Genomic DNA, 18,626 nt, shown 5'->3' on the forward strand with positions numbered 1-18,626 from the left:
TGAGTAACTTTTCACGTACACATACGACCTTTGGAAGAAGATTACCGTTTTTCTGGTGATCGAATTTCGGACTGCATTTGGCTCGGCATATCTGCACCATGAGAGATGAAATCACCTTTGACCAGATCTAGAGAAAATCATACAAGAAAATTTTACATATTTTATGATTGTTTGACCAGATTTTTACCACATAAGAGATGAAATCAACTTTGACCCTGAAATGCCTACTTACAGAGGTTTTGATATATATATTTTTTAAAAACGAAATGAATATCATAAATATGAAAGCCTGAGCCAAAATAAAGCTCAAGACTGAATTATATTACAACCTGACCAAGAAATAAGAGACCAAAGTGCAAGACTGTAGAGTGCACAGAACCCACCACCAACCCACAGAATGGCCTCTAACGTATCTCATGAAGGAGCCTCATTAAAACCTTATTAGGAAATAAGATTTCTCCATAGTTTCTCTGGACGAAGAATGTAATCTGTTAGTTTTGTTTATGTTGTTAATTAACTATTTTAATACTTTGTGACTAATTAAGGTTAGTTACAGGCTGCAATCCTGACCTCCAGCCTCACCTCAGTGGAAGAAGAATAAAAAATTAATTAACATTCGTAATTTTCAATAAAAACCAAAGTAGTCAAATAAATAATAAAATTCCGTACCCGTGCACCATGGCATCAATGGTCTCTTCAACCTTTTGATCATAAATGGGATGGAAATGACCCTTAAAAACAAAAATTTAAAATATTTACATCTATAGATCTGAATTTCATAATTGAAAATTCTACAAATTATCAAAATAAATATCAAAACAAAAACGCAGAAATACTCACAGTGAGAAGCTTATACGAAGCTTCCAACAACTTCAGGGCTTCTGGATCTAACTTATAATTCAAAATCCTATATTTCAATTTCTTTGTCCTCAGCCTTTTCTTCTTTATCATTTCACAAAGATCGCCTGGGATGTCCACCTCCTTAGAAGCTACTAAGGAGGTCAGAAATGGAAGGTAGTCACTGCATTACAACAACAGTGTACCTAATTTTCTCTTTCAAGTTAGACAAAATGACAAAGGGGACACAACAATCACACCACTTAAGAAATTTGAATGGCGTGGAATAGTGAGGCAAGGCAAATGATTATGTGCGAGAGATAATTGTTACAAAATTGGGGTTTATGAAAGGAGATTAGAAGGCGTTCTTAGTCAGTGACATGACAACATGTTGAGATCGATTGTGGAAGAAGAGAAAATTGGGGTTTTCCGTTTACGAATATAGAAGGCACGTGATACTTTTAACAATTTTAATCTCAGCCACTCATTTTTATCCAAAGGTTGGAAATTTCCCCTCTCACTCTCACATAAAAACCTCCTCTTACTAGATAGTCTCTCTCTCTCTAGCATAACTTTAAATCTAATTTATAATACCTGAAACAGTCTATGCAAGAGTTCAGACAGAGCATGGTTTGGATCATTTTCATATCGTTCAACCCATTTTTCTGGTGATCAAATTTTGAACTGCATTTGGCTCGGCATATCTGTACCATGCAGTTCGCTATCATCATTTATCCTTCACTAACCACTTAGTATTTCTGTTTTTACATGATTTAATTTTGACACTAGATTATCTCATGAACTTAAAATGCATCTCTAGCACTCCAATAAATCTAATTCATAATGTTAGAAATCGCATGGATTTCTTGCATCATAACAAAAAAAATTAAAATTACTGCGCTAAAACTATTGCGCAAATAGTGGGGAGATCCATAAGTTCCAGAGTTAGAAATTCTTATCAACACATACTACAGTTCACACAATCCATAAGTCTAACACAAATTAAAATAAAGGGAAAAACATACTTGTCATCACATACCATAAAGCTTGGGCAAACTCATGGTGTTTCTCCTTGTGGTGTGTTAGAATGGATCTTGCATTCAATTCCCCCCTCTTGAGGGCCAGCTAATCTGAGATTCGATCATGAATCTCAGATTATGGTTTAGTGGATGATCCGGAAAGTTCATGCAAATTGGCCCTATAACCCTATTCATGCCACATAGGGTTATCATTCGAATGGAAAACAACGTTGCCTTCTTAAGGTCGTTGATTGCTCCTGTGGTGACTTCATCACCACCAAATGTTAGTTCTTTGGCGACCAGACCTCCAAAGGCAATATCTATTTAAGCTAGAAGTTGTGCCAATGCGGTTTGAGTCACTTTTCACGTACACATACGACCTTTGGAAGAAGATTACCGTTTTTCTGGTGATCGAATTTTGGACTGCATTTGGCTCGGCATATCTGCACCATGAGAGATGAAATCACCTTTGACCAGATCTAGAGAAAATCATACAAGAAAATTTTACATATTTTATGATTGTTTGACCAGATTTTTACCACATAAGAGATGAAATCAACTTTGACCCTGAAATGCCTACTTACAGAGGTTTTGATACATATATTTTTTTAAAACGAAATGAATATCATAAATATGAAAGCCTGAGCCAAAATAAAGCTCAAGACTGAATTATATTACAATCTGACCAAGAAATAAGAAACCAAAGTGCAAGACTGTAGAGTGCACAGAACCCACCACCAACCCACAGAATGGCCTCTAACGTATCTCATGAAGGAGCCTCATTAAAACCTTATTAGGAAATAAGATTTCTCCATAGTTTCTCTGGACGAAGAATGTAATCTGTTAGTTTTGTTTATGTTGTTAATTAACTATTTTAATACTTTGTGACTAATTAAGGTTAGTTACAGGCTGCAATCCTGACCTCCAGCCTCACCTCAGTGGAAGAAGAATAAAAAATTAATTAACATTCGTAATTTTCAATAAAAACCAAAGTAGTCAAATAAATAATAAAATTCCGTACCCGTGCACCATGGCATCAATGGTCTCTTCAACCTTTTGATCATAAATGAGATGGAAATGACCCTTAAAAACAAAAATTTAAAATATTTACATCTATAGATCTGAATTTCATAACTGAAAATTCTACAAATTATCAAAATAAATATCAAAACAAAAACGCAGAAATACTCACAGTGAGAAGCTTATACGAAGCTTCCAACAACTTCAGGGCTTCTGGATCTAACTTATAATTCAAAATCCTATATTTCAATTTCTTTGTCCTCAGCCTTTTATTTTTTATCATTTCACAAAGATCGCCCGGGATGTCCACCTCCTTAGAAGCTACTAAGGAGGCCAGAAATGGAAGGTAGTCACTGCATTACAACAACAGTGTACCTAATTTTCTCTTTCAAGTTAGACAAAATGACAAAGGGGACACAACAATCACACCACTTAAGAAATTTGAATGGCGTGGAATAGTGAGGCAAGGCAAATGATTATGTGCGAGAGATAATTGTTACAAAATTGGGGTTTATGAAAGGAGATTAGAAGGCGTTCTTAGTCAGAGACATGACAACATGTTGAGATCGATTGTGGAAGAAGAGAAAATTGGGGTTTTCCGTTTACGAATATAGAAGGCACGTGATACTTTTAACAATTTTAATCTCAGCCACTCATTTTTATCCAAAGGTTGGAAATTTCCCCTCTCACTCTCACATAAAAACCTCCTCTTACTAGATAGTCTCTCTCTCTAGCATAACTTTAAATCTAATTTATAATACCTGAAACAGTCTATGCAAGAGTTCAGACAGAGCATGGTTTGGATCATTTTCATATCGTTCAACCAATTTTTCTGGTGATCAAATTTTGAACTGCATTTGGCTCGGCATATCTGTACCATGCAGTTCGCTATCATCATTTATCCTTCACTAACCACTTAGTATTTCTGTTTTTACATGATTTAATTTTGACACTAGATTATCTCATGAACTTAAAATGCATCTCTAGCACTCCAATAAATCTAATTCATAATGTTAGAAATCGCATGGATTTCTTGCATCATAACAAAAAAAATTAAAATTACTGCGCTAAAACTATTGCGCAAATAGTGGGGAGATCCATAAGTTCCAGAGTTAGAAATTCTTATCAACACATACTACAGTTCACACAATCCATAAGTCTAACACAAATTAAAATAAAGGGAAAAACATACTTGTCATCACATACCATAAAGCTTGGGCAAACTCATGGTGTTTCTCCTTGTGGTGTGTTAGAATGGATCTTGCATTCAATTCCCCCCTCTTGAGGGTCAGCCTAATATGAGATTCGATCATGAATCTCAGATTATGGCTTAGTGGATGATCCGGAAAGTTCATGCAAATTGGCCCTATAACCCTATTCATGCCACATATGGTTATCATTCGAATGGAAAACAACGTTGCCTTCTTAAGGTCGTTGATTGCTCCTGTGGTGACTTCATCACCACCAAATGTTAGTTCTTTGGCGACCAGACCTCCAAAGGCAATATCTATTTAAGCTAGAAGTTGTGCCAATGCGGTTTGAGTCACTTTTCACGTACACATACGACCTTTGGAAGAAGATTACCGTTTTTCTGGTGATCGAATTTTGGACTGCATTTGGCTCGGCATATCTGCACCATGAGAGATGAAATCACCTTTGACCAGATCTAGAGAAAATCATACAAGAAAATTTTACATATTTTATGATTGTTTGACCAGATTTTTACCACATAAGAGATGAAATCAACTTTGACCCTGAAATGCTACTTACAGAGGTTTTGATATATATATTTTTTTAAAACGAAATGAATATCATAAATATGAAAGCTTGAGCCAAAATAAAGCTCAAGACTGAATTATATTACAATCTGACCAAGAAATAAGAGACCAAAGTGCAAGACTGTAGAGTGCACAGAACCCACCACCAACCCACATAATGGCCTCTAACGTATCTCATGAAGGAGCCTCATTAAAACCTTATTAGGAAAAATCCAGTGAGATAAAAACCTAGCAAGGAAAAAGAGTACCACCAACATGGGAAAGCCATTCTGCATCTGAACAAGCAAACAATACCCCAAATTTAATTTGAAGTTTGAATGTTAAATGACGAAAATGTGAAAATTCCCCAAGCAATTTAGTGGACCAGATCAGCAGCAGTAGAACAACAAATCAGTACCAACAACAAACTTGACACGGCCGTAGTAAAACAGCAAAGAGCAGCCACAGCACAACAACCAAATCAGTAACAACAAAACTGCAGCAACAACAGCAGTAAAGATAGACAACAGTAACAACAACAGCAAACAGCAACAACATCAGCAGCAACAGTAATAGCCAGCAACAACACCAACAGCAAAACAACAAACAACAAACAACAAAAAATAGCAAACGTTGCCAAGCATGCCCACATCAAACAGCTGCAGCTGGGAAACAGAAAGTTAACAGCAGCACATTTAGCTCCACATGTCCTGCATAAAAATAGACTAAACCAAACCGTAACAAAAAATTCCTCATCCTAATTGCCCCCCATACGGCCAAACCTGTTCCTCGCGAAAACACCCTTCCTTAGCTAGCTCATCTACCTCCGCATTTCCTTCCCTGAAAATATGATGCAACCCACTACAAACCACCACCAGGAGTAAATAATCAATCATATTAAGCTCATTAGTTAAGTTCCAAGGTCTATTCTTTTCCCGGCAAACCCATCTCACAACAAGAGTTGAGTCACTCTCAATCATATTAAGAGGTTTTGATATGTTATGTCAGCAACTGTCCATTTTTCATCCCTTTGTATTTTCTAATGAGCAATATGAACGAATGTGACATGTTTGAGTTGTAAATTCTGGTAAGGATATATGAGTTGTTTTTTTCCTCTGAATCCTTATTGTTACTAGATTATCTCATGACACTAAAATATATATCTAGCACAACTTTAAATCTACTTTATAATACCTAAAACTAGGGGTGGCAATATGGGTTGGCGGGCCGGGCCAGGCCCAACCCGTCACTAACCCGCCGAAATACGGGTTGGGTTGGGCTAGCCCACTTTTGGTATTTGGGTTCAAAGTCTCAACCCAACCCATATTTTGGCGGGATTGCGGGTTGGCGGGCTAGCCCACTTAAAAAATGTAGTATAATAATAAAAAATGTGCAATGAGGAATTTTAAGAAATCTTTCACTTTTCATACGTTGGCACATGAAAAAATTAGAATTATACTTATTCTTTATCTTCAAATGTTATGATTTCAACTAGAAAATCTCACCAATAGTAATACCAAGAAAATATTTATCATGCATGGTTATTAAAAGTTGTAAAATTGTAACCTCACTAGCAACTGTCTGTAAGTGTCAATAACCTTAATCAAATAATTGATAAATGTCATTTTTCTTTGATACACACTCACTTAATATTACTTAACAACACTATGTGTTTTACAATCATCAACAAGAGTTTACTTTAGTCAATAATAGTTAACCAACAATTATAAAAGATAATGTGGAGTTGTCATGAAAGTTTTAGACAAAACATAACCTACAAATAAGAGCCGCAACTTATACAGGTGAATCCATGGAAGGTCATCATTGACTAGCTTTCAAAATAGTTTTTGTTTTTTAGTTTAGGTCTGCCATAATCTATGCGTACCTTACAATAATCTACTTAAAGAATAAAAATATAAAAAAAATTCAAAAAAAAAGTGAAAAACGGGTTGGCGGGCTAACCCAACCCAACCCGTCATTAACCCGCCAAAATGCGGGTTGGGTTGGGCTGACCCACTTTTAAAATTTGGGTTCAAAATCCCAACCCAACCCGCCAAAAAAGGTGGGCAAAACGGGCTGGCCCAGCGGGCCAAACCCATTTTGCCACCCCTACCTAAAACAGCCTACGGGTTGGCGGGGTAAGCTCAACTCACCATTGGTCTGCTAAAATGTGGGTTGGGTTGGGTTGTGCTGACCCACTTTTGACATTTGGGTTGAAAGTCTCAATCCAACTCGCCAAAAAAAGTGGGTAAAACGGGCTGGCCTAACAGGTCAAGCTCATTGTGCCACACATACATGTAATACTTATGAGATTCATAGCTCTTTGACGAAAGATACATAAGAGAAAGGGAATATGATAAAACAAAGAAGGAGAAGAGAGATCACTTGAAGCTTGCAATGGAAAGACTTGGTTGCAATAGGGGAAGGAGGATGCTCACAAGGAAGATAGGGTGAGGAGGAGGAAGAGGAAGAGGAAGATGAAGATTAAGAGAGTCCAATAGGTGATAAAGAGAATGAAGGAATGGTGAAGAGTTTAAAGGGTTAGAGGTATTTTAGTCTCTTTCAAAATGGGGGATGGTGAAGATATGTGAGAGGTGGTATGGATATAGGCATATAGCTTTGCCCAACTTGTGAACATGTTTTTTTAGGTCCATGAGGGCCATGGCCAATTCTGATGGATTTTTCATTTTTATGTTATGTCGGATGGTTTTTTTTTGTTCCACTATTTCTGATGGTTGGAATAATCTAGTACTGCTCTATTGTTCAGATTGGGCCTTCCGTGGCCCATCTTCGTAGCCATTTTCCCAATTTTTGTCATATTTGAGATTTCTCATCAACCCAACTTGCTATTTAATATGCAAATGCTGCAGAAGAATACAAATTCTAGCTGGATAAAATACAATTTGTTTGTTTTGACCAAAAAAAAAATACAATTTGTTATTTATTGATGAATGATGATGAGTAGGTGGAATGAACGGTGGCGCTCGTGCCACCAACCGCATCGGTGGCCAACAGACTTCAAAGTAGTCAAAAGGCAACGAAATTGACTGGAAAATATATACATGCATGTCAACATCAACATTTAAAATCTAAATTCAATCCAAACTTATTTCAATTTTGGTCATTTCAACCATTCTTAATTTCTTATAAACAAAAACTAATTTTACATCATTTTAAAGTTCCCATTCAAACTTCAAATACAGCCAGTTTAGGCAAAGAAAGTATATATTCAAAAACTGAAAATTAAAGAGATTCATTAGTTTTGGTAAAAGAGGACACGTTTTATGTGATGTGTAGTTTAGGTCCATAGTTTAGGTTGTGGCCAAATAATGAACTACAAATTATGTAGAACCATAATTTTATGGTGGATCATGTTAAAAGATGATTAACTTTTCGAATCATGTTTTTACAAATAACATCAGTATTATATCTTTCTGATGTTGCCAAAATTAATCTGTGAAAAACTGTTGTAACTTGTGAATCATATTTTTCTTGGTAAACCGAGTTAAACCGCAATGGAAAGGTAGCAATTAATAAACTCACAGGTGTGTCAACTTGCTCTACCTACCACCTTGAGAGCAGCCTAGTCTGGTAGAAAGTGTCTAAAACATAGAGCTTTATATAGCAACTCAACGAGTCATACATACACCTCACCCTTCACCTGTGTCTAAATTCCTCTAAATCTTTGCTCAATCAATTCTTCAACCCTGTCTCTATTTCCATCTCCTGCAAACACAACTAGTAAGAGCTCTCTTTCTCTGTTATATGAGTTGCTAATCTCTTGTTTAGTTGTTTTGGGTGCCTATAATTGAGACAATTTTTTTTTTGTGAATTTAATTTCAGTGGCCAGTGAAACAGTTTTGGTTGATGAGATCACTTACCCTTCCAAGATCACCACCACCAAGCCCCTTTCTCTACTGGGTTATGGTAAGCTGCATGTATCCCTTTTCTTGATTTGATTCTGAAGATGGGGGGTGATGTCTAGAATTTTTAATGTTCCTGTAAACTAATGTTTCAACTTTCTACTTTGAATCCAAGTTCAGAATTGAAGTTTTAAACTAAATTCAGCTTGGGATTTAGATCATAGGCTCTAGATTTTAAAACTGCTGGATTATTTGCTTTGGCTTGATTTATGTGTAAGTTGCAACTAGAAACAACTTGATCTAATTCCTTCTTTGATCAGGCCTTAATGACATGGTGATCCACTTTCTCCAAGTGAAATTCTACACAATTGGGGTTTATTTGGACCCTGAAGTAGTAGGGCACTTGCAGCAGTGGAAAGGTACACCTGCAAAGGAGCTGGAAGAGAAAGATGACTTCTTTGATGCTCTCATTTCTGGTAAGTTGTGATCCTTAATAATCCAAGTTCTGTTAATATCTTAGCAGGGTATGGCTATTGGTGAAGCTTTGATATTGTTAGAAATATAATAGAAAAAACCATTCATGTATTTTCACTCAAGCTTAGCATAAGCTTTTGGGATAGTTGGTTCATGACATGGTATTAGAGCCTCTCTGACAAAGTAGTCTAAAGTTCAATTCTTGTTGCCCCATTATTCTGCTAAAAAAAGTTAAATTTTCCGACAAGGTATGCGAGGCTGTGCAATGTCTCTTGCGTAAGGGGGCACGTTACAAATATGATATAAGATCATTTATATGTCTTCACCAAATACTTATAGCTTAAGCTTTTGGAATAGTTGGTTGATGAAAATATGAGCCCATCTATTGATTAGTTTGTTGGTATCAATGGAAAAATAATGATATATTGCTAAATGCTAAATAGAACGAGTGCATGATACATTGTGTGTATGTGCAGCTCCGGTGGAGAAGGCTATTAGACTTGTGGTGATGAAAGAGATCAAGGGCGCACAGTATGGAGTTCAGATTGAGACTGCTGTGAGGGACCGGTTGGTAAATGATGACAAATATGAGGATGAAGAAGAAGCTGCTTTGGAACAAGTTGTTGAGTTTTTCCAGTCTAAGTACTTCAAGAAAAATTCAGTAATCACATTTCATTTCCCAGCAAATTCTCCAACTGCTGAGGTAAAGTATATGTAGCAGCTTCATCTACCTCGTTTGATCCTTCATTGCTGATTAAGTGTGTGTTTGGCTCCACGTTGGAGAGTCTTAAAATCAATTCTCATTCACCAGAATCACTTTTAGGTGGATATATAAATGTTTGAAAATCGGCGTAGAGAATTGATTTTAGTTTTTAAATTAACTCTGCGGAGAATTTAGAGATAGTAACTTTTGCGGTTGACATAATCGATTGTCGGATTTCATAACTGGATTTCACAACATTACCCTATAAGAAATCACTTTACCCATCAATTTATCCATACATAAATCACTTCACTTTCAACTCACTTTTACCATAATCAATTTTACTAAAGTCAATTCTATCCCAAATCAATTCTGACAACGTTAATCCAAACACGTTGTAAGTGCATGTTTGAATCCTTCTACAATACAATTGATTCTAAACCTTTTAGGGAGAAGCTTCTGTGACTACCTTCTGATTGATTCTGAGGAAGGAATTTGATCCAAACATGCTATTAAAGTTGAGTTAGCTTTAGATGATCAAAACTGATTCTTGTTTATTGTGTTTTCTGTACAGATTGTTGTGTCTTTGGAGGGAAAAGAAGACACCAAGTTTGTAGTAGAGAATGCCAATGTGGTAGAGACCATCAAGAAATGGTACCTTGGTGGATCAGGGGCGATTTCTCCATCAACTATTTCATCTTTGGCTAGCAATCTGTCAGAGGAGTTGTCCAAGTGAAGAGAACCTCATGCTGTATAATCTTTGAGGGATCTGTGTTGTGTTTGTAATATTTTCGGATTTCGGCTTTTTAACTTTTCAGAATAATGTTGTTGTTTACATGTCAAATTCTTGAGTGCTAATGGTTATTCTTCAAATAAGTTAGAACTCAGCGCATAAATTTAAGGCTTAAATATATTTTTAGTCTCTGACTTTTAAGGAGAAATTAAATTGAATTCCTGTAAAAAATCATTTACAATAAATCATTTACAATAGAGTTATTTTTTTAATCTAAATAGGTCCAAACGCTAAATTTGTGACTTCACCTCATCAATTCGCACTAGTCAACACTTCCGTAAGCCGGATCCTCTGGACTTAGACCATAAGGTTATTATTATTAAACACTTGTAGGCATAGAAGCTATAAATTAAGTTCATTAAAAAGCTTTTTATGTTTTGAACTGGTTTTGAAGAAACTCAAATTTGAAGCTGCCCCTTTGAATAGATATTCAGTTCACTTTAATCAATAAACACTCTCCTCAGATGCTAACAATTTGTCTTGGTGCTAAAATTATGAAAAGCTTCCAAATTTGCTAGTTGATTATCAGAGCAACTCCAACGCTCAACTCCAACGCTGGTTTCTTAACCAGGTTGGAGGTGCTAAGAAACCAAGGGCCAGTTTCTTACCCATTGGAGCAGGGTTCCATCCGGTTTCTTAGCTAAGAAAAAGTGGGCAGAGTTGCTTGCAGAAGCAACTCTGCTTTATCAGTTTCTTAAATAAAATACTATACTTTCTCTCACATTCAGTTCCAACAGATTACAGAGGGAAGAAACAGGGTTAACAGATTGTATGAACTACTACAATTTTATTCAAACAATAATTACAAAGCTTCAGAAAAATAAATTTTTACAAAGAAAAATGGAAAAAAAAAATTACAGAAGCTGAAGGGTGTAAGGAAAAAAATTACAGAAAAAAATTACAATAAATTTTTGTTTGATCCGGTTGTTTTTCTCTGATCTGGTGGCGGTGGCAGAGGGTGGCCCTTGAGGAAGGCTTGCATGTCTCTGATCCAGTGCTTGAGGGGCGATTTGGGTCGAGATTGAAGCTTTGGTGGCGGCTGGGGTATGTTTTGGTTGCGGTGAGGAGGTGATGAGGCGGTTTTGGTGGCGGTGAAGGTTGTTTGGTGGCGGGTCAGTGGCGGTGAGGTGGTTTTGGTTGTGGTTGTGGGTGTTTGGTGGCGGAGAGGTGGGTTTTGTTTGAGGTTGTGGGTGTTAGGTGGCGGTGAGGAGGGTGGTGAGGGTGAGGAGGCCGTGAGGTGGCGGTGGTGAGGGTGAGGAGGGTGAGGAGGCCGTGAGGTGGCGGTGAGGAGGGTTTGGTGAGGAAGAAGAAGAGGACGAAGGAGAAGAGGACGAAGGAGAAGAAGAGGACGAAGGAGAAGAGGACGAAGGAGAAGAAGAGGACGAAGGAGAAGAGGACGCAGGTGATCGGTTGGTGATGTTTGGTGATCGGTTGGTGAGGTTGCAGAAGAAGAGGACGAAGGAGAAGAGAAGTTGAAGAAGAAGCTGCGTGAGAGAAGAGAGGAAGAAGAGAGGAGCGGCTAGGGTTAGAATGGAGAGTGAGGGAGGAAAAGTAGATTATATAGTGGGTGACCGGCTGAGCCGGTCATCCCACCGGCTGGTGCCGGTTTTCTGCCCGTTTGGGCTTTTTTTTTTGAATTTTTTTAAATTGACCGGTTTGACCGGTTTTTCTGCCCGTTTTCTAACCGTTTTTTCAATTCTCCGACCGTTTTTTCAATTCTCAGATTCTTTACCTTATATATAGTGCAGTAGACCATTTGAAACACCAACATTTACTCCCACAATTTCTCTCTTGTCCAAAAATTCTCAAATTTCTCACAATGTCTAATCCTTATGAGCAATATTATCCACTGCTCGACAATGAAACACCTCCTACAAGTGAAGGTTTGCAACCTTCGCCTATGTTTCCGCCACAAAACCAACCTCCGCAGATGATTCACCCGCAAAGCCAACCTATGATGGTGTTCCAACAACAAAACCAACATTCGCAGGTGATTCGCCCGCAAAGCCAACCTATGCCGATGTTCCAACAACAAAACCCACATCCGCAAATGTATCAACCACAAAGCCAACATCCGCAGATGTGTCACCCTCAAAACCAACCTCCTCACACCGGTGGTAATGTTCAAAATCCTTCGTATCAAATGTTTCCACAATCGTTCTACCATCAAAACCAACCTCAGGGTCAAATGGGATCATATCCATCACAAATGTCTTATCCAAACAATCCACAATATTGTTTATGATGAGCGCAACACGTACCGAGGTAATTTTGTTTATGATCAGGTCAATAATGACATATTGGATGCTGAAGTAGTAAGTGGTCCTATTCCCGCTTTTAGAAATATCTTGGAAAGAAGAGCACATCAAATTGATAGGTCAATTCATCACCAGCTTCAAGCAGACTTGGTGGAGCATATTTGGCAGCTTCCCGAAAACGAGAATAATGAAAATTAACCTTCAAGTGTTATTATGTATTTCATTTCAAATGTATTGTTGCTTATTTTTCATTGTCATGTATTTTCTTTCGTCTTTATTTCTATCATTCAATAAAATTGTTTTTGCTAGAAATAACACAATGTACTTTTTTATTTTTGTTTCAAGTTAGCATGCCGATATTTAAATTTAATTGTTTTAAATATTAAGTAAATTTAAATTTAAATTAAATTCGTATTAATTTTAATTAAATTATTTTTAAGTTGAAGTATTGATTTAGTATTAAATTTTAAATCTAAATTGAGTGAAAATAAATATTATTAATTTATGTTGTATGGTGGGACACGTGTGGGACCCTTCAAATAGTAATTTAAGAAACCATGGGTTGGAGCAAAATCTGCTTCAGTTTCTTAGGAGTTTCTTAAGTCTGATGTGGCAGACAGGGCCCACAGGAATAGTGCTGAATAGTGTGTTAAGAAACCAGATAAGAATTTTGGGGTTGGAGTTGCTCTCAGGCCTCATAAAATTAGTTGTAAAGAATAAAATGTCTGGAATGTCAAGTGACCCACATAAATGGTTTTATACTTTTTAGTACAACATTCTAACTTGTTTCGTTATGCAAGAACTTTCCAACTTGAAGCATAGATAATTTCCAGATCCACTTACCTTTTGCTTAATCTCATTTGGCTTAATACATCAGAAGGCCCCTGGAATTATAAAGGGAATCAGTTCCAGGACCTGTAAAAATTTTGCATCAAATTGGGCCCTTAAGAAATTTTTTTTAATTCAATTAAGGCCAAAGTGTGTGAGCCGCTGATGTGTCTTAATTTTTTTTTACCACATGGCTTTTATAAATTTTTTTTTAAATACCAATTAATATTTTCATTTTATTTTATTTCCAAATGCTGAAGTGGCTAAATTTTAACAAACATGACATTTCCACGTGGCTTTTATATTTATCTTCTAAAACCTAATAATTCCAACACATTAAAAAAAAACTTAATCTTAATTAAAAAAAAAAAACTAATCTAATGGGTATCATCTTTCTCATAGATCTACCACCACACGACGTGCTTGGTGGAAATTCAAACAAAACATAGAAGATCTGATGGAGAACATGATGAGCTAATGTGGAACCATCGACCCTTAAACTAAGCTTCAGATTTGGTCATTGTTTGATACTAAACTCAAAGCTAAGAAAACAAAAGTGAAGCTTTTTTTCAGATCTGAGTTTCCAGTAGAAGAAGTGGGATGCGAGGGGAAGAAGGTTAAGGAAAGCTACAAGAGTAACGCGTTCTGCCACTATGCCCTCTTTCCTCCACCGCGCCACCGCGTCGAAACAGAGCAATACCTCTTCGTCGTCGTTCAGATCCTGTCTCGTGCCTCTCCCCTCCGCTGCGTTTTCTTCTAACGCTGCTCCCGAACGGTGCTCATCGATTCCCCCTCTCTCTCCCCCCTTGTTTTGCTTTTCTTCTTTTCCCAAAACCCAGAAATTCATTCCTCATCAGTGACTCCTCTTTGTGCTTGATTCCTCATCTGGAACGATTACGAGATTAATAGGTTAGTTACTAATTCTGCATTCAGATCTTGCAGTTTGGGTAAATGGGTATTCGTTGATTATTAAAAAGCTAGCTTCTTTTGGGAATCCCTTCTTTTGCTTCATTTCACTTTCAGGTCTTCAAATTTCATTACTTGTTCATCCCATCATTATTCTTGTAATTAAAGAATAAAAATTGGAACTTTGAAGCTTTTACTGCTGTATTAGTCCATTTCCGTTTACTGGGTATCTTCAGTCCATCATTATCTTTGGTTTTTTATGTTCATGTCAATGAGAATGTTGGGCCGGTCTGAATTTTCCAGAGCTGGAAGCTTTTCTGTGTTTGTTGTTGGGGTTTTGGTTTTTTTTAATTAAGATTAAGTTTATTTTTAATGTGTTGGAATTATTAGGTTTTAAAAAATAAATATAAAAGCCACATGGAAATGCCATGTCTGTTAAAATTTAGCCACTTCAGCATCAGACACACTTTGTCCTTAATTGAATTAAAAAAAATTTATTAGGGACCCAATTTGATGCGAAAATTTTACAAGGACTGGGATTGATCCCCTTTACAATTTCAGGGGTCTTCTAATGTATTAAGCCATCTCATTTTTTTCCCAAAATAAATAGGGACGGTAGGGATCAAACTCTAAATTAGTTTCTACACCCAAAAAAACTCTAAATTAGTTTATTGTCGTTTGTCTAATACCATGCAACAGACGAATTCTACAAAAAGTTTAAGGTGCTAAGTGAAAACACAAGTTAATGAACTGAAGTTAAGGTGATTCCTTTCTATTTATGTAAGCAAAATACTCAAAGTTCGAACTTGATCGCGATCTATCTCCTACTCATCTAGTGATATTTTCCAGCAATCACTTGTGGATACAAAAGATGATTTACATTTGAGAACTGGCATAAATGCCAGATTCTTTCAGCCTCTAATGGTGGTTAATATAGACAAAGAATATAGGGTTCTTGATTTTCAGTTGTATTTGTTGTGTCACCATGACAAAAGAAATTATTGGCATAACCCTGAATCCTTTCTCATGAAATGGATTCTGTACTAGGATGTTGGTGTATGAAAGCTTGAATAGAAAAGCGAAAATGAACAGAAGTTTGCTCTTAGTGCCATGTGAAGTCACTTTGAAATCTGAAACAACTATCTATCTCTGCTAACACTTTGAATAAAAATAGACTAGAGTGTTTGTGTATGCCTTCCATGTGGAAAGATAGTTATTGAAACATTCTTCTCGCTTTTGCTTTATACTCATTGCATATTGACTAGTTCTTGATTAGATTTGGAATCAGATTTCCAACTCTTGACTTTTTTAGGTTCTTATTCAGGACTTGGCTTATCTGTGTGCTAATTAAGGCTAGTTTTATTCAATTGTAATTTCTTTACCATGTGGGTTTCCCTTTTACAAAGAAGATGCTGCCCCACCTGGAGGGGGGAAAAGAGCATCAGTGTCTGCTTTGGGAATCAAAGCAAATAGATGATATCAGATTTATAATCATCTAATTTGATTGCCAAATCACATGCCATTCTGATTCTCAGTACTAATTTTAGTTAGTTCAACACTCCAAATGCTGATCATGAACTAAATCTATATTATCTATTTAAATATACATTAACAACTTGATTTACTTCCAAACTCCACTTGAGCTCATTTCAGATGTTAATGCTTTAGTGATGTAATTGACAGAAAAAAGGGAAAAGGTAAAGTGAGTTTGAATTAGGCATTCATTAATAAAACTTACTTTTCCTCTTTTAATTACTGCTGACAAAATGCCATCAAAACATCCAAGTAGTTGTGCATCACTTTGCCTTTCAATCTATTCATCGATAACAAACATTCAAGATTTATCACTACTTCTTATGTCAGAAAAACATGCACAAACACAGGATGGTATCTGAAATCATCGCCCAGCAGTCTTTTCTACGCTAACATATATCATCAATCCTGCATAAGTTAATACTAGTAGACTTTAAAAATTAAGAATTCCAACCTCAAGGCTACAAACAACCAGTCTCAATTTTTTCATCCCTTTCTTCATTCTAGTTTATCACTTTAAACATTAAGAATTCCAACCTCAAGGGTTTTTGACTGCCCACATTGGCATCACGGCCTCATCAACCCGCATTTGTCCGCAATTCAGCAACTGCGGCCGCAATTTAAAATCCTGAATGTAGAATTAGCCAACCTCGTCCACAGCTATAGCTAAAGTCCCAGGTTCATGTCCTCCCAAGGAATTCTCTACATGGCGCGTGGTTCCAGCATCTGCAACTACAGCTACTGCGACAGTTGCAGCTTCAGACATTGATGGAGGGTCAAGCAATGACTGTCTGCAGTTAGGACAAGAAGAGTGTGAGAGCAGCCATTTATCTATGCACTTCACATGGAATCCATGGTTACATTCTGGCAGAACTCTAACTTTCTCTCCATCCACAAATTCCCCAAGGCAAATTGCACAATCTGTGGCTGCAATACTAGTACTAGCACTACCTGAACCATAAACAACCACAGGGATCTGATTCAATGCACTCTTCTTTAACCCTTTCGAGGCTAAACGAGCTGCGGCCTCCTCCGGCGTCTCGAAAGCAAGCCTGTGGCTACATCTCAAAAGCAAACAAGCACAGCGCACAATGGAGTTGAGTCCCAGAGCCAATATCAGTGCACAAAGCAAAGCTGCCAAGATAAACAGCATGTTGGTGTCAAAATTTGAGCCACCGGTGAGAGATTCCTTCGACCCTGGATCAGTTGAATTTACACGGTGAACCAACAGGCGGCGGTGTAGATGGTGATGAAGATCCATTATGATTCTCTATGCCAAAAACACCAAAAATTCCAACAGCAAAGTAAACTCAGAATTCTTGTACCCTTTTGATAGCAGCTGAGGAATCTATGTCCAATGCTTGAAAAGCTTGAGCTAATGACCTTGAAAATGCAAGAGCAAATAGTCCCAATGAGAAGTTTGCAGGGATTGAAACATCTCAGGGAGGTTGGTTTTTTAGCTTCTGCTGTTGTGGAACCTCATGCACAAGATGACTTGATTGTAAACCAAGCAAGAATTTTGGTTTAGGAAACCAAGCAAGAAAAGTTTTGAATAATATTTTCTTATCAGTTCTTTACTAGACCCTATAGGATCTATAATACTACAACAAGGAACTTTTGAGTTATGGAAATATCTGTCAGGGTTCCCACTAGATAAAGACTTTCAAAGAAGCATCAATCTCTTTAGTTTCCGGGAAACCACAGAAAGGGTTAGGGAGGATGAAAATTGAAAACTAACTCAACCACTTTGTTGTAGAAGCACACAAATCCAGTATCCAACTCTTCAAGTCATTAATGACCCTTCCACTCTGATCCTATAAAGCCATAATGGAAACCATGACTCTGAAAGCTTTTAAGGCTTACCTTAACAGGCTTGTGATGTTTTCCAACAGGAGTGGTTGTAGCTGTTCTTCTTACCATATATTTCAAGAGCAATAAGTAAAGGACTCAAATTTTGTGATGGGTTGGTAATATGTACTCTGGACATTAAGAGGAGTGGTTGTCTTGAGGTGCTTTGTTGTTTTTCAAGAAGTTTCAGAGGCAACAGGACATAGATATTATGTTACGGAATGGAAGCAAGAAAGCTACTTTGTTGTCGCCTTCCTATGTGTTATTAATTATTGTTGTTGTGGGATTTATTGATTTTGGAATCAAGATGAGGAAGAAATTATGGTACTTGATCCCAACATAATTATCAAAATTAGCTTAATAATAAAAGCACTTATTCTTAGCACCAAATTATCCTTCTCCCACTCCTCCACTCAACCATTAGTTTAAAGTTGAAGTTACATGTTCCCTTCATTTATGTTTATTCTCATCCAACGTTCATTGTTAGATTGTGGTTTAGAGGTACTGTTAGTCATAGCACTTATGATTATAGCCAATGCTGGCTGCATTGGTTGATTAACTTTACCTTGCTTTCATGTTAGTGCATTATTAACCCAAGACAAGTTTGATTGCTATGCAAAAGGTATCAACTGAGTGCATTTTTCAATACACAGAGAAAACCACGCTAAGCAAAAATCCTGATGGACAGAAGTAACTTCGCATAGCTATTGGGTCTGTCCAGCTTGATTTTGTTTTCACGGTAGTTTTTCACTAACTATCCCAATTTTTTAACACTTCAGCATAAACT

General features: G+C 37.0%; 2 protein-coding genes across 2 annotated transcripts; one reads left to right on the plus strand and one right to left on the minus strand.

Moving 5' to 3' along the window:
• Positions 1-8,214: 8,214 nt before the first annotated feature.
• LOC130710113 (chalcone isomerase-like protein 2) lies at positions 8,215-10,549 on the plus strand. The gene is made up of 5 exons (XM_057559268.1): positions 8,215-8,374; positions 8,477-8,560; positions 8,817-8,972; positions 9,447-9,673; positions 10,248-10,549. Coding segments are annotated over exons 1-5 (630 nt in total). The 5' UTR covers positions 8,215-8,373; the 3' UTR covers positions 10,410-10,549.
• Positions 10,550-16,182: 5,633 nt separating this feature from the next.
• LOC130710137 (RING-H2 finger protein ATL74-like) lies at positions 16,183-18,162 on the minus strand. Its single transcript, XM_057559296.1, has 2 exons — positions 17,855-18,162; positions 16,183-17,374 (listed from the first exon to the last, which is right to left on the minus strand). Exon 2 carries the CDS (start codon positions 17,250-17,252, stop codon positions 16,632-16,634), a length of 621 nt encoding a protein of 206 aa, XP_057415279.1. The 5' UTR covers positions 17,253-17,374; positions 17,855-18,162; the 3' UTR covers positions 16,183-16,631.
• Positions 18,163-18,626: the final 464 nt, after the last annotated feature.

Source organism: Lotus japonicus, chromosome 1 (assembly GCF_012489685.1).
Source record: "Lotus japonicus ecotype B-129 chromosome 1, LjGifu_v1.2".
Lineage (NCBI taxonomy): Eukaryota > Viridiplantae > Streptophyta > Magnoliopsida > Fabales > Fabaceae > Lotus > Lotus japonicus.